This window comes from Monodon monoceros, unplaced genomic scaffold (genome assembly GCF_005190385.1).
Source record: "Monodon monoceros isolate NGI ecotype Baffin Bay Population unplaced genomic scaffold, NGI_Narwhal_1 Super_Scaffold_21, whole genome shotgun sequence".
NCBI lineage: Eukaryota > Metazoa > Chordata > Mammalia > Artiodactyla > Monodontidae > Monodon > Monodon monoceros.
Window position 1 is genome coordinate 52232061 of NW_021703778.1, and position 16959 is coordinate 52249019.

The window sequence follows — 16959 nt, forward strand, 5'->3', positions numbered from 1 at the left end:
GGTAGGGTACTGCTTCCCGAGGAGCATACCCTAACAGGCAAGTGCCTCCACTTGCATTCTCAGTTACAAGCAAGGAAACCAGCCTGGTGTGTGTCCCACCATACTCTCCAGACTTCCCAAGCAGACTGCAGCTCATCTCATTCTTACTCACATATAGAACATAAATGCTTCTCTGTCTTTGGGGGACATAACCCCCAAAATATATCCATGATTCTTACTTGTGAAAAAAACTTACAGCTGCCAAATTTCAGAGGGCAGGCATGAGCATCCATCGGGAAGTCTTCAAGTTGCATTGGGCACTCTGCTGAGATGGTCAAGCTGAAAAACAAGAGATGGGGACCTTTCAATGACTCACCGACTCTGGCTATTTACTGGACACCACGTTTTGAAAGCCATATTAAGCACTCCACTCATTATTTTAATTACTATCTTTTATGAAATTGTCTAAACTGTCCCACCAAATTACATAGGATTGCATTGTAGATGAATATCATTTAGAAATAAGGTTTAAATCAAATCTACTCAGGAGTTCTGTGGCTTGGTGAGTGTCTGTACATACATTACCGCTTGTAAAGCAATTTGAGATGCCTTTAAAGATAATTTATTCTTTTATTCTCCCATCACTTACCCACAGTAATAAAAAAAACTTCCCTTGACAAGGCTGAAAATATATGTATGTTCTAAAATAATTTATAAGCTCAAAAATATAAGTGTGGGGCTTCCCTGGTGGCGCAGTGGTTGAGAGTCCGCCTGCCGATGCAGGGGACACGGGTTTGTGCCCCGGTCTGGGAAGATCCCACATGCCGCGGAGCGGCTGGGCCCGTGAGCCATGGCCGCTGGGCCTGTGCGTCCGGAGCCTGTGCTCCGCAATGGGAGAGGCCACAACAGTGAGAGGCCCGCATACCGCAAAAAAAAAAAAAAAAAAAATATATATATATATATATATATATATAAGTGTGGAATAAATACACAGTCCAAGTTTCGACCAGAAGCTGGCTATAATTATTGTGTACTGGACTGATGTCACGAAACTATAGAGTAAGCAAAATTGTGTTATGATAGCAACTTTCTTATTGTTTTTAATCCAAGTCTGGTCTTCCAAATAATAATACCACCATCCACTACCACTGTCACCAATGACTAAAACAGTGCTGATCATAAGAGTTGCTGGTCTGGGCTAGGGACTGTGTTAAGTGTTTCACCTGCATTAACATATCTAATTAGAATAGCACAATGTATTGCTATTATCACCCCAGTTTCAAGGTAAGAAAGTGAGGCATGGATATTAAGGGATCCGGACAAGAATGCAGAGCCCCTAATGGCACGTGCCCCACAGGCTGTGTGACCCAAAACTCTGTTTGTACTTGCGGAGTCATCATGCTGTGGTGCTTTTATTTCCTTACAGATTTACTAATTAAGTAGTAAATCTAAATTTCTTTAATGAGTTAGTCTTCTGTTCTTAGTGTTTAATTCTATTATTTAAAATGAAATGTAATTGCATAAAATGAAATCAAATTGCACAATTTTCAACTTTAAACAGAAGTTACAGTTCTATTTTGTTATATTGTCTGGATCTTGCCCATGTGCCTGGGGTGAGAATAAAAATGTAAACATTTTTGCCTTTACTGCTTCCTTCTTTTAAGATAGCTTAACTTTTTTGCTATTAAATTGGGCATGTAATTCACACTTGACGATTGCAGATGGAGTAGTCAATTCATGTATTCTCTGAATGGAGCTAAAACATGTCAGTGGAAGGAAGGTGTGTGCCCATCATGGAGAGGAAATCTGCTGCCTCTGCCTGGGGGTACCACTCTCCCCAAAATGGAGTGAGTTCCAGAGGGTGTGAGTGCACATGGATGAGAATATACCACAAAAGTCTCATATTCAGGTGGGGAGATGATATCTAAAATTATATGCCACCTATGTTCGTAGAAGAATATGGAAAATACAGAAAAGTTATAAAGAAGAAAATTATAAATGCATATCATTTCACTTATAATTTCACCTGGTACACTTTGTCCAGATTTCTTCACAGCTACAGATGTTTTCTTTCTGTTCCTGGTTTATAAAATTCAGTCTTCTGTTTACCTAACATTAGAGAAGGGGCATTTCCCACATCTTTAAAATCTCTGCATAATCATGACTTTGAAAGGTAAAATATTTAATTCTAGCATGCAGATGTGTGTGTGTGTAATATACATATGCATATATCTGTATATGTGTGCACATCTTCAAGCATAAACTATGTAAAAGGATTATTATTACAGACTACAAAATGGGGAAGGTAAAGGAATATTTACTTATTAGAATTAAGAAAACAGGACTTAAAAACCACAGGCTGTGAGAAGGACAACATAAAGGAAAATAGTGTTACTTTATCTTGTTAGTAAACTTAAGCCATTTGTTAAACAAAGCAATAGTGGGGCAGAAAACTTAAGTGAGTCAAATATGTTCTAGAGAATAAAATCACAATGACTCAGTAAATCTAGAATTTCTTTGAGAAGCAAATTTATAGTAGGGAAATAAAAAGTATATATAAAGCTATAGTGCCAGGTACAAAGCAATAAATGTGAAAGTAAGCACATGAAGAAATGGTGATGTGGGAGAACAGAGAACGCTTCCAATTAGAAAAGTACATCTCAGTGCTGGTCTACGGCCTCTGCTCCAACAGTTGACGGCCTTGGTGTAAGGAAGATGCTGGGCTCAGCCAGTGGGAACAGTGTGAGGGGGGAAAGGGTGCTTCAGGTGGTCCTGACTGTCCAAGCCCTGCTGTATGCACAGCAGACTTCAACCAGCAGACCCAGTGCTGCAGTCTTCAAGTTGCCCCCAATAATAACAACAACTATGGGCTGGACTCCCACCAGCAGGGTGACGTGGAGATGGTCCTTCCACGGCAGAATTTTCTCTCCAGACACTGCCATGTCTTGGAGCTCACATAACTGGGCTTCTGTCCCCCAGAAAACACTCTTATGGCCCACTGGGTCTGGAGGCTGCCTTGAAGCCAGATCTGTTGGTTGAATTCTTGACAATGTGGTGAATCACAGTTAACTCCTCTCCCCCCTGCTTGGTGCTGGGTCTCTGCTTTGATCCCCGGGGCCACTGGAGGCACTGCCACCTGCATTCCTGTTCCTTGCCCTTACTTGTCAGAGTAGACCCCTCAGGGAGACTTGACCTCCCACCTCTGGCACTCTGCCCACTCCTGGCTTTTCCTCCTTTTCCTCACGTACTCCTCTTTCTTGGCCAACACCGTGTGTTTATAAGAGAGGTGAGGAGCCATCTTTTCTGTCACTGTGTTCTCAGCATTTGGTGTCTTGTTTTATTCTAGCTGTTTGGTCCTGAGATCTAGGCCAAAACCACTGCACTGACAACATTTAACGATGGCAAGGAATGTACACCAAGGAGTCTGCTTTTAGCATATAGCAGGAGGAGAGAGGGTGGGTAGAGACAGGTGGACAGAATTTAGCTGGATGTAAAAAGAAAACCCTTTTGAAGAAAAAAATAATTCCAGTGAAAACATAAAAAAGATAATTCTACAATTACCATCTTGATAAATGCTAACATTAGAGCCTCACAGATTGTTCCCCCATTTTAATAGACCTCTTTAGAATTTGAATTCCAAACATCAGAAAAATATACTTCATCTATGATAGTGTCTCTCCTCTAAGGAGTGAATGTATTATTCAGATAAATTCCCCAATAGCAAATGTTTCAACCTTAGTAAGAGAACAACACTTAAAATTTTTGATCCTTTAAGCATTTCAAAAACGGCCTATGCTTTTATAGTACTCAAATAATATCTCTAGATAAGAGGGACCCTTCCATTCATGGGGTTCTTAAAATGCAGTGTCCTTTGATGTACAACCAACCTCCTTCACACAGAATTGAGATCAGAGCACTCCATGGAATGTGGACTGTCAGAGCTCAAAGGAGCCAGCCAGGTCACCTCCTAGAAACCCTTACTTTTCTCAAAAGGTTAAGGAATATGCCTATGGAAAAACTTACTGAATTACTGGTAGATCCAAGGATCCAGCTTTTTACCCCCAAAGGTCAAGTTTCTGTTTCTAAAGACATTCAGGCATTGACTTATTGGAACACAATATCCCATTTTTGAACATCTTAATTTTAGGGTAAGAAAAAGGGCATTTTGTGAGTTAAGCTGTTTGCTTCAACTTGGATGTAAACTCCCTAGAGAGCCCTCTGCTTGCCCAGCGGCAGCGCTCAGTGGCATGTGCTTCAGATGTTAAAACAGCCAAATTCGGGCTTCCCTGGTGGCGCAGTGGTTGAGAGTCCACCTGCCGATGCAGGGGACACGGGTTCGTGGCCCGGTCCGGGAAGATCCCACAGGCCGCGGAGCGGCTAGGCCCGTGAGCCATGGCCGCTGAGCTTGCGTGTCCAGAGCCTGTGCTCCGCAACGGGAGAGGCCACAACAGTGAGAGGCCCGTGTACCGCAAAAAACCCCAGCCAAATTCTAGAGTAGCTTTGCCATTAATGAATTGTGCAACTTTGTAAAACTGCCTAACTTCTCTGGTCCAGCCTTTCCATTTGAAAAAGAGAAATAGCAGCTGCTTTATTCTCTGAAAAAAACAAGAATAGTTAATAGGTGCATAAAGAGATTTCTACCCAATATGCTCTCCAGATCTGAGCCTTCTTCATTTACTTGAGAATATTCAGTACAATAGAAGATGTGGTGGTAGGCAGAATAATGGTCCTGCAAAGATGTCCATGTCCTAATCCCCCAAACCTCATGACTTGTGAATGTTACCTTAAATAGCAAAAGGGCTGTGCAGACATGATTAAGTTAAGGCCCTTGGGAGAGGGGAGTTTATCTTGGATTATCCAGATGGGCCCAGGCGAATCACAGCAGTCCTTATGAGAGGAAGGCAGGAGTGTCAGAGTCAGAGGTGATATGATGACAAAAGCAGAGGTCATGGGATTGTGGTCATGAGCCCAGGGATGCAGGCAGCCTCTAGAAGCTGGAAGAGGCAGGAAAGGATTCTCCCCTAGAGAATCCAGAAGGAATGCAATCCTGCTGCCACAGCTTGACTTTAGCCTCGTAAGACCTTTTTTGGACTTTCGACCTCCAGAACTAGAAGATAATAAATTGGTTGTATTTTAGCCAATAAATTCGTGATAATTTGTTACAACATCTATAGGAAAATAATACAAAATTTGGTACTTGGAAGTGGGATGCTACTGTAACAAATACCTAAAAAAGTGGAAATGATTTGGAATTGGGCAGTGGGAAGAGGCTGGAAGAATTTTGAGATTCATTATAGAAAAAGCCTAGACTATGTTGAACAGACTGTTAATTGAAATGTGAATGTTAATGATTCTGTAATGAGAATTTGCAGTGAGAAACATGGTAGAGAAGACCTATATTATATGGTCATAAACACACTGCTGGTAGCAATATGGACATCAAAGGCCCTAATGGTGAGGTCACAGAAGGAAATGAGGAAACTGGAACTTGGAGGAAAGGAGATTCTTGCTGTATAGTGACAGAAAGCTTACGTGGAAAGCGGAACTTGTAAAAGATTGCAATAGGCTAAATAATGCCCCTCAAAGATAAAAGGTCCTAATTCCTGGAAGTTGTAAGCATTACCTTATATGGGAAAAGGGTCTTTAACAGATGTGATTAAGGGTCTTGAGATGGGGAGATTAACCAGGTGGGCACTAAATGCAGTCACAAAGATCCTTATAAGGGAGAGGCAAAGGAAATTGCACATAGATAAAAGAAAGAAGGTGATGTGATGAAAGCACAGATGTTTGAAGATGCTGTGCTGCTGGCTTTGAAGATGTAGGAAGGTGCCCTGAGCCAAGGAATGCAGGCATGCCGCTCTAGATACTGGAAAAGGCAAGTAAACGGATTTTGTCCTAGAGCCTCCAGAGGGAGTACAGCCTGGCCAAAACTGATTTCAGAATCATGGTCTCCAGAAATGTAATACAGTAAATGTGTTTTAAGTCACCAAGTTTGTGGTAATTTGTTACAGTAGCCACAGGAAACTGATACAATGATGAAATTGGACCCTTAGATGAGGAGAGTCCAAGCTAAGTGTTAAAGTTGTGGCCTGTTTTTTTCTTCCTGTTGCTTATAGTAAAATGTGAGAAGAAAGAGACAGATTAAGGTAAGAGCTGCCAGCAAAACATGGACCAAGACTTGATTTGGGAAATTCTCAGTTTATCCAGGTTGCAAAAGATGCTATAATTAGGAGATTCATTGTCAGGAAAACATACTCTTAAGGGAAAGCCAAGGGTGTGGTTGGACCTTTTGCTACTGCCTCAGACTCTTTGAGGAAATTAGATGTGTGACTCATGGGTCCTCTCAGCCATGTAAGCAAAAGAATTATCCATTCAAGATTTATGAAGGAGGTCTAGTAGTGTAAATTCTTAAGACATACACAGGAGACGTAAATGATTCTTAAAAATTTTATACCAGCAGAAACACTGTCAGTTTGGGCTGAATGGGACAGACAGAGGCCAAAATGAAAGAAGGCTGTCAGAACACCAACATTCCACAGGCAGGAAATAGGTTGAAAGAAACTACTCAACTGCAAACATGTGCTACCCTTCATGAAAAAGGCAGGATGACTCTAAGGGTAGAGCCTTAATCATGGAGGATTAGCCCCAGGCCTTGAAACCTACTGTTGTTTGCCTAACTGGATTTAGAAATTTGCAGGTGGGGGGGGGGGATAGTGCTTCCTTTTCTCCAACTATTTTCTCTCCTTTCAAATGGGAATATCTTTAACTGTTATCCTATGCTTGTCCCACCATTGTATTTTGTGGGTAATTAACTTGTTTATTGAGTTCCACAAATTCACAGATGAGAATTGTGCCTCAGGCTAGATCATACCCAGATCCTCACACATAGCTGATTTAGATGATTCAGATGATGAGATTTGGAACTTTGGAGCTGATGAGATTTAGTTGAGACTATGGACTTTGATGCCGTAATGAGTTGAGACTTTGGGGGATATTGGAATGAGATTAATATTTTTTGCACATGGGACAGACACGAATTTGGGGGGCAGAACTCAGATTGTGGTAAGCAAAATAATGATTCCCTAAAGATGTTCATGTCCTAATACTTCCTACTTATGAACGTGATACCTACCATGGCCAAAGGGACTTTTCAGATGAGATTAAATTAAGGATTTGGGGATGGGGAGACTACCCCAATTATTGGGCAGGCCCAATGTAAGCACAAGGCTACTTATAAGAAGGAGACAGGAGTGTCTGAGTTGAAGTGGGAGATGTGATGCTGGAAGCAGTGATAGTGGAAGGAGTGATGCAGGGCCATGAATGAAGGAATGCAGGCAGCCTCCAGAAGCTGGGGAAGGTGAGGAAATAATTCTCCACTAGAGAATCCAGAAGAGACACAATCCTGGCAACATAAGACCTGTTTCAGACTTCTGGTCTTCAGAGCAGTAAGATAATAAATTTGTATAGTTTTAAAGCCACTAAGTCTGTGGTAATTTGTTACAGCAACAATAGAAAACTAGCACAGTAGTTTCCATAAAATAAAATAATAATAATATTACTAATCCAATAACCAATTGTTAAATAATTTTCACAAAGTTGAGAAAGAAATTTGGTTTGGTCAACTTATAAATAGCTCACAAAGTATTCACTGTCATGAAAATCACAGGCTTGATAGTGAAATGGACCAGACGCCTCAGGCAAGGTGGCCTGGCTTGGTCAGTGACTGAGCTGCAGGCTGCATCGCCACTGTTTTTTTTTTCTCTCCCCCACCCCTCCCCCTTGGCAACCACAAGTCTGTTCTCTATATCTGTTTGTGTTTCTTAGATATGTTCATTTGTGTTACATTTTAGATTCCACATATAAGTGATATCGTATGATAGTCTTTCTCTGTCTGACTTACTTCACTCAGTATGGCAATCTCTAGGTCCATCCATGTTGCTGCAAATGGCATTATTTCATTCTTTTTTATGGCTGAATAATATGCCTCCACTGGTCATTCAGTGGAAACATCACCTTCCTATCAAGACTCTCAGGCAATATATGAAATTTATTTGGGGACTCTTGAAATTCAATACTAACATAGCACCTAATGATTGGTGTTATGGGAAAGAGGTGAGGCTTAATTTGGCTGATACTTTTCCAAGTGAGTCTTTGTAAGGAACATAAGAATACTTAATGTACACAACTTTCTGTTTACTATGGTTGCACCCATATGAAGGGCTGCCAGCTTTGGAGATGGAGGAAAGCTGGCACTCTCAGCTGGCTCTTTGTAGGCAACACCTTTATTTTTCTGTAGGCTCATTGTGCTGCCTCTGGCTTATTCCCACCTGGATGGGGCTGTGCAGGGCTCCTTCAACACTCTGGATAGACTTCCTTGCTCTACATCTGAGTCACATCCTCAGAGATGAAGAAGCTATACATTAATATCTGCACGAGGAGCACCTGTTGTGCTGGGTCGTCAGGGGGAAGGTCTCTGAAAGGAAGCCCAGCTCTGAGGGTTATACGCCTGTTTTCCTTATATTTGATTTACCTCTAGATTGGCAAATAAAAGAAGTTTACTCAGGTATTACAAAGAATTGGTCTTTTTATTAATATAACATGTCTACTCATATGTATTTATTGAGTCACTAGTGCTAGGAATAGAGATAGTCCTGCTTCTTCTTCAGAAACTTCCCCAAGAGCTCTGCCTGATGTCAAAATCCTGTTTACTGGAGCTTTCTCTTCTATACTCCTGTGCTCAGGAAGAGCTGCAAACTTATTCATTCAATAAAATAATGCATGAATGCATTTCTCTTCCTGTAAACAATCACTATTCCATGTATCATGATAAATAGTGATATACCATGTTTATTATTTGTCAGTTAGGCATCGCTGGTTTTCCTTGAAACTAATTACAATTCATAATAATGTTTTGAGGAAAACATTCTAAAGCTCAGCTATGTAAACACTGAACTTTTTAAATCTAAACATTGACAAGTTGGGAACAATATATGTTGGAACCCAGAGGTCATTGCCAGGTTCAGCCACTTCCACTCCATCTTTTTACTAACTAACCTGTGTATACTTGTCCCTTTGGTGACAGTTGTAGATCTATTGTAATTAAGTTTGATCCAAACCAGAACTGCAAGCCTAGTTTCCTTCAGGGCCTGGCCATAGTGCTTATCCTGGTTAGTCGCCCTCCTGAGGGATCTCCATCTTAGCATTAACCCTGACCCTACCCAAAGCTAAAGCAGGGCCTTTGCCTGTGATAAAGATGAGATGAGATACCAAGTTCAGCAGGTACAGCCCAGGTTGGGGTGGGCAGCAGCCAATGGAGAGCAGAAGAATAAAGGGTGCAGTGACTTGTTTAAAAGGCAATAGAATTTAAATTCAGTGAAGGGCAACCTTGCAGAAAGCAGAACTTAGGGCATTATCTGAAAGTTCCAATAAGACTATACTAAAATGATGCGTGTTTTGGTTTATACAATTGTAAAGTTCCATACTTAAAAAAAACCCCACAAAACTGTTATTGAGATAACATAATGAACCTCTTCCTTTTAGCAATGAAGCCAAATTCTACAATTTACTTCCAGCTTGAGTTACACATTTCATAAGTCATTCTAAATCTAATTGATTCATTTTGTATTCTTCAGTGTAATAGGGATGTACATGGGACCAACCATCAGAATTATTCTGGCTGAAAATCCTCTGTGAACTTGCACTATTTATTGGGATTCTCATTCCTCTTCAGCTATTGGAAAGAAGATGCCAGGAATTCTATATTTTGGGAAAACTAGTAGATGTGTGATAATTTTACAAACTTAGCCATATTTCTTATCAAAAAGGGATATAAACTTTATTGATTTATTTTGATTAACATGGCTATTTCTATTTTAATGCTTGTGTTCCTCAGGAAGGCACTGTAATGATTGATGTGAGAGCAGAAACATTTTGGTTAATTTTTTATGTGTATCCACACACCCAGCAATAAACCTTCTTAATAAATCAAATGTAGGAAAATAAACACAAGCTTGGTCAATAAAAAGACTGCTGCTGGGCTTCCCTGGTGGCGCAGTGGTTGAGAGTCCGCCTGCCAATGCAGGCGACACGGGTTCGTGCCCCGGTCCGGGAGGATCCCACATGCTGTGGAGTGGCTGGGCCCATGAGCCATGGCCGTTGAGCCTGCGCATCCGGAGCCTGTGCTCCGCAATGGGAGATGCCACAGCAGTGAGAGGCCCGCATACCGCAAAAAAAAAAAAAAAAAAAGACTGCTGCAAAAAAGGAGCAGCAAAATTATGCAAAGACATTCCTTTCTCAAAGTGAAATTCAAGTACATCTCTAATCATAAAGCACAATGCAATCAACAGTGTCCTGGGCTACAGAGAAGATGGAATAGACAGTGAAATCAAACAGACCCAGCCCCACCACTCAGCTCAATCTCCATGTGCCCACATTTCCCTATAAAGGGGATTATATAAAGCTTATCTTACAGTGTTAAGTCCTGACATACCAAATACCAATACAGATATGTAGTACAATGCTTGACACACAGTAAATGCTTTAAAAATCCTAGAGGAGAAGTAAAGGTGACATCAGTTGAGGTGGGGGACTACGGAACATCCACAAAAGCAGTGAATAAGCTTCAAAAACAGTCAGCATAGACTTTTTACAGAACTCTGGAATCTGATAAAAAACTTACAACAGCCAGAGAAAACAAGAAAAAAAAATGCCTGAAAACTACTAAGCAGGTTCTGTAGCATTTTAACTTACCCTGTTACCAGCCCCCACTCTCTAGCTCTGCAGTAGGCATGAAAATGGGAACTCACATTCCTCCTGCAGGTTGCTGGTAACGGGAATGATATGGACCTCATTCTCAAGGAATGTTAGTTGCTTGTTTTGATCTGCAAAACAAGCAGATCAAGGGTCTGGTTGGTTGGTTCAAGGGTTCAAGGGTCTGCCTTTGTTTCAACTGACTCAGAGGTGTCTTCCTAGGGTGTTATTTGTTGAAAACATTTAAAGGCAAATGTATTCACCACAGTCACAGGGGAAATGGATACAGCTGGGGCAAGCAACAGACAGACTGAAAGCCTAGGAAGGAGAGGCTGAGGAAGGAGATACTTGGGGAAATAAGGGCTAAAAAGCTCCCACATATTCCAGAGAATCTAGAAGGCCATGTGCATGCTCAGGACTGGACACATGCTCAGAAAAGACCCAAGAAGACCCTAAGTTCTCATCTCCAGCTGACTCTCAGGATCTGTACAGGCAGGAAGTGAAAGCTATGGCAAAGTTGTAAACTGGCTAAGCTTTAAAGAGCACTCCAACATACACACAGAGTCTATCTGCAAAGACTAAAAGAGCTTTTATTTTCTTCTTTTTTGCTCCAGGTTATTAAGAAATCTGTATCAAATCACTAGCTGGCCATTAAGCTAATGAGAGGGACCACACATGACAAAGAATACAAACTTTTAAAAGTTGTTGAGAAAACTCACTAAACAAACAAAAATACCACAAAAAGCAAAACAGGAAACTCTATGGATGGAGGAGGATCTGATTTCTCTAGTTACCATATTATGATAATCAAAACATCCAGTTTTCAACAAAAAATTGAGGCATACAAAAATAAAACCCCACAAAAATAGATATCCCATTCATAGGGAAAAAAGAAATTAACAGAATCTGTCTCTGAGGAAGCAAAGACATTGGATTTACTAGAAAACACTTTAAATCAATTGCCTTAAATATCAAGGAGCTAAAGAAAACTATGGACAAAGAAATTAAGGAAACTTAGAGAACAATATCTCAACAAATATAAAATATCAATAAAGAGATAGAAGGTATAAAAAGAACCAAACAGAAATTCTACAGGTGAAAAAAAAATAACTGAAATGAAAAATTTGCTAGAATGTTTCAACAGCATATCTGAGAAGATGGAAGAATCAGCAAACTTGAAGATAAGTCAAATGAAATTATCCAGTTTGAGGACAGAGAGAAAAGAATGAATAAAAATGAACAAAGCCTAAGAGACCTCTGGGACACCATCAAGAATACCAAAACATACATAATGGGAGTCCCAGAACTAGTGAAAAAGGAGAAAGGGGCAGAAAGAATATTTGAAGAAATAATGGCCAAAAATGTCTTCATTTTAATGAGAAATATTAATCTAACATCAAAGTTCAAAAAATTCCAAGTAGGATAAACTTAAAGAGATCCACACTGAGACATATTATAATCCACACTGAGACACATTATAATTATAATCTCATGAACAAGAGATCTTAAATAAGATTAACAACTGACTTCCATCAGAAACCATGGAAGCCAGAGGCAGTAAAGTGACATATTCAAAGTGCTGGAAGAAAAAAGTATCCTTCAAAAATGAAGGAGAAATTAAGATATTCCAGATAAACAAAAAACTGAGGGCATTCATTGTGACAGACTTGTCCTATTATAAACACTAAAGGCAGTCCTTTAAGTGGAGACAAAAGAGTACTAGCAGTAACTGGAAGTTACATGAAGAAATGAAGAATGCCAGTACTGGTAAAGACATAGGTAAATATAAAAGCCAGTATTATTTTTATTTTTGATTCATAAACTTTTCTATTATCTTATATGATTTTAAAGACAAATGCATAAAGTGGTGATTATAAATCTATGTTACTGGGCACACTATGTATAAAGATGTAATTTTTGACAATAACAACGTAAGAGGGGGAACAGAACTATAGAAACAAAGTTTTCATATACTATTGAAACTAAGTTGGCATTAATTCAAACTAGATTGTCATACATGTAGATATTAATTTAAATCCCCAGAGTAACCATTAAGAAAATAACTAAAAATATAGGCAGTATGAGAAGTGAGATGAGCGTTTAAATAATGCACTAGAAAAAATAATCAATTAAATACCAAAGAAGGCAATAATTTAAGAGTTGAGGAACCAAAAAATGAATAAAGCATATAGAAAGCAAATAGACTTAATCATCTCTTTAAAAACCCTATCCCCAAACACAGTCACGTTCTGAGGTACTGTGGGTTAGGATTTCAACATATGAATTTGGAGGGACACAGTTTGGCCTATAACAACACCCCTTACTACATTATCTTTAATCCTTCCTTGTCAGTAGTTATATTAAATCTAAATGAAACAAACACTTCAATTAAAAGGCAGAGACTGGTAGAATCAATAAAGAAATATGAACTAACTATATACTATCCACAAGGGATTCACTTTAGTTCCAAAAATACAAATAAGTTGAAAGTGAATGGATGGAAAAAAGCATTCCACCCAAACATAACAAAAAGAGAGCTAAAGATAAACTTTGTTACAAGAGACAAAGAAGGACACTATATAATGACAAAAGACTCAATCCAGTGAAAATATATAGAAATTATAAACATATATGAACCTTACAACAGAGCCTCAAAAATATATGAGGCAAAAACTGACAAAACTGAAGAAAAATAGACAGTTTTACAATAATAGTTGGAGACCTCAATATCCCACTTTCAATAATGGTTAGAAAAACCAGAGAATAATGACAAGGAAATAGAAGATTTAAATTACACTGTAACCCAACTAGACCTAGCAGTCGTATATAGAGAACTTCATCCAACAATAGCTCTCTTTTCAAGGGTACATACTGTTGTATGACCATATGATGGACCATATGAACAGCCACAAAACAAGTCTCAATAAATTTCAAAATATTGAAATCATACAAAGCATCTCCCCTGACCAAAATGGAATGAAATTAGAAATCAATAACAGAAGGAAAATGGAAAATTTCACAAATATGTGGAAATTAAACAACACAATCCTAAATAACAAATGGGTCAAAGAATAAATCACAAAAGAAATGAGAAAAAAACCTTGAGATTAATGGAAACAAAAATATAGCATATGAAAACCTATGGGATGCATCAAAAGCAGTGCTTAGAGTGAAATTCAGAGCTGTCAACGTCTGCATTAAAAAAGAAGAAAGGGGCTTCCCTGGTGTTGCAGTGGTTAAGAATCCACCTGCCAATGCAGGGGACATGGGTTCGGGCCCTGGTCTGGGAAGATCCCACATACCATGGAACAACTAAGCCCATGCACCACAACTACTGAAGCCCGCGTGCCTAAAACCCGTGTTCTGTAACAAGAGAAGCCACTGCAATGAGAAGCCCGCACACCGCAATGAGAAGCCCACGCACTGCAACGAAGAGTAGCCCCCACTCGCTGCAACTAGAGAAAGCCCGTGTGCAGGAACGAAGACCCAATGCAGCTAAAAATAACTAAATAAAATAAATAACTTTATAAAAATAAAAAAGAAGAGAAGTTTCAAATCAATAACCCAATTTTACATATTAAGGAACCAGAAAAAGAAGAGCAAACTAGACCCAAAGCTAACTGAAGGAAGGAAATAATAAAGACTGGGTAAGTGAAATAGCGAATAGAAAAACCTCAGCCTCTCTCACAGAGAAGCCAGAGGGCATGCTGCTCAGTGACCTAAAGCCCATAGGGCCTGCAGCCCCAGTGCAAGTCTTCCACACCACAGATGCTGCAGTTTTCCATCCTTGAATCCCTTCTTCCAGAATTCTGAACGCTGCAGATAATGGACAATCAGAGCAGGATTTATAATGTTATTTAACATATTTTAACAACCCAGAATCTTTCAAATGATGACCACATCCTTCTTTTGGAGAGCTGATAGAAAGGGTGGTGTTGGAGCACGTGGGTGAGTAGACAGACACTTGTTGTACTGGGTGATGCTAGAGGGCTGAGTCCCAACTGAGTGGCAGCTGCATCTTCCATAATGCAAGGACTTGGTTAAATTTTCTGTTGGCTTCACTGGACAGCGGGGATTTCTTTGCCCAAACTCAGAGACTCAGTGATTTTCTACCTAGAACTGCCCCTCAGTGTCACTCCTCTTGATTTCCATGACTGTGGTCTGACCATCAATCTCCTCTTTCCACTTCACATTTCAGAATCCTCTATTTTCTACTCTAGCAACTCATTTTGTGACAGTCTATCATTCCCATTAAGTGGCCAAATATTTTGGAACTGTATGGAGTTTCTGTGAATCAGGAAGGGTTTCTCTCACTATTGTTGAAATTACTGAGCTCAAGGCTACCAGTCCGCAAATGTCATCGACTTAGGAAAATTGCATTATTTTAAGAAAACAGCATGATAAAATGTGCCCTATAAAGTCCCTTTCTGGGTTGGTTTTACCCCCAGCACAGTGAATACCCTACGAGTAGCGTTGACTGGTCCTCATGATGCAAGTTCGTAGAGCAGAGGATCAGATACTTGTAGTAGAGGAGCTGAGCATAAAACAGGAAAACCGACAAGAGGATTTGGGTTCCACTCTCCTTATCATTAGTAGACATAAACAACATATGAATTCTGAAACTTTAGATTTTATCAATGAGTAACTTGTACTTCTCCAAGTTCATAAGGAATTGAGTGTGCAGGTGAGACAGCTGTGCAGAGTGGGCTGGGATGGTTTGTATGGCATTGTAGCTTTTCATTGATGTCTGTGTGAGTTCACTAGGACAGCCAAAACAAAGTGTCATAGACTCAGTGGCTAAAACAATGGAAATGAATTTTTTCACAGATCTGGAGGCTGGAAGTCTGAGATCAAAGCAGGGCTGGTGTCTCCTGAGGCCTATCTTCTTGGCTTACAGATGGCCGCCTTCTGTCCTCACATGGTCTCCCTTTGTGCCTGTCTGTGTCCTGATCTCCTCTTCTTATAAAGAAACCAGTTGTAGTGGATTAGGACCTATTCTAAAGACCTCTGTTTAACTTAATTACCCCTTCAAAGGACCTATCTCCAAATATAGTCACATTCTGAGGAACCTGGGTTTAGCTTTAATGTGTAAATTTTGGGGGACACCATTCAGCCCATGACAATAGCCAACTCATATGTTTCTTACCTGCAGCTCCCCCCACCTTTCTGACTTGACAAATGATGGCATACAGACTGAAGCAGACAATGAGGAAATCTACCTGAATTGGTTAAACTTGGACTGTTGACAAGTGACTTTAAAAAGGGGGTGAAAACTTTTGAATTTGTGAGACATTATGTTCCATTTCATATGCCTTTTATGAGATCTTTTGAACAGCTCTTTTATGGTTGCTTTGCAGAGACAGCAAGAAATCTTTGGTTCATCTGGGGGCAACATTAACGCACACACCAAGTGATACCTCATAGCCCTTAAAAAGAAAGGCAATGTATTCCAAATAGTCTTTACACCCCTGTGTGATACGGAGTGAAGGAGCAGCCAGAGGTGCTGGGTTCCAAAACAATTCAAGGTTGGGGAGTGGCCGAGGGTGGGAAGGATGTAAACTGATGACTCTGGAGGAAAAACATGTAACAAAAGGGAGGTTCATCCCTTCATTGGAAAGCCTGAGTGGGGTCCGCCTGGCTCTCGTGGAGACCTTGACCCAGCCTGGCTGACAATAACTAAACGGGTTTCTCCTCTGGGCCGTGTGCTGTGAAAAAGCTCTTTTCACTTATATTTACAAAAACCCTAGAACACGGGTACTATTTATATACCCATCTTACAAATGAAGTTACAAAACTTCTCCCATGTCACACAATTAGTGGCACAGTTAGGATTCCAACTCAAGTGGAATCATTCCAGAGCCTGCACACAAGTGGTGTCAGGTCAAGAACTTGCAAGTTGGTTAACAAGCTCTGCATCCCTAACAAGGGAAACTCAGACTGTGTTTTAAATTGTCTTGGCTTCTGTATTCAGAATGAATAATTCAGAATGGCTCCCCGAGAGCCAGGAGTCAGCCAAGTGCAACATTCCCGGCAGAGGCGAAGGGCCTGAATGGCCTGGCAGGCAGGGCAGGACTTGAGGGATAGGCGGCCCCTGGTAGCCAGGGCTGGAAAAAAGGGCCAGTGCCACATAACAGAGAAAGAATGAAAAGGAACCATTTGGTTAACCAAAAACTAGGGAAGCAGTTGCTATCTGGGAAGAACTCTGGGCCACATTTCAGACCTCAGCAGATG

At 40.3% G+C, this 16959-nt stretch overlaps 1 protein-coding gene across 3 annotated transcripts in view; it reads right to left on the reverse strand.

Moving 5' to 3' along the window:
- The window catches only part of GABRA5 (gamma-aminobutyric acid type A receptor alpha5 subunit), a 102842-nt gene that overhangs the window by 41923 nt on the left and 43960 nt on the right, over nt 1–16959 (reverse strand). For all 3 annotated transcript variants that reach the window (XM_029238187.1, XM_029238186.1, XM_029238185.1), the window contains one exon: nt 236–318. In XM_029238187.1, coding sequence (XP_029094020.1) covers nt 236–318 — 83 coding nt within the window. The remainder of the gene's footprint in view (nt 1–235; nt 319–16959) is intronic.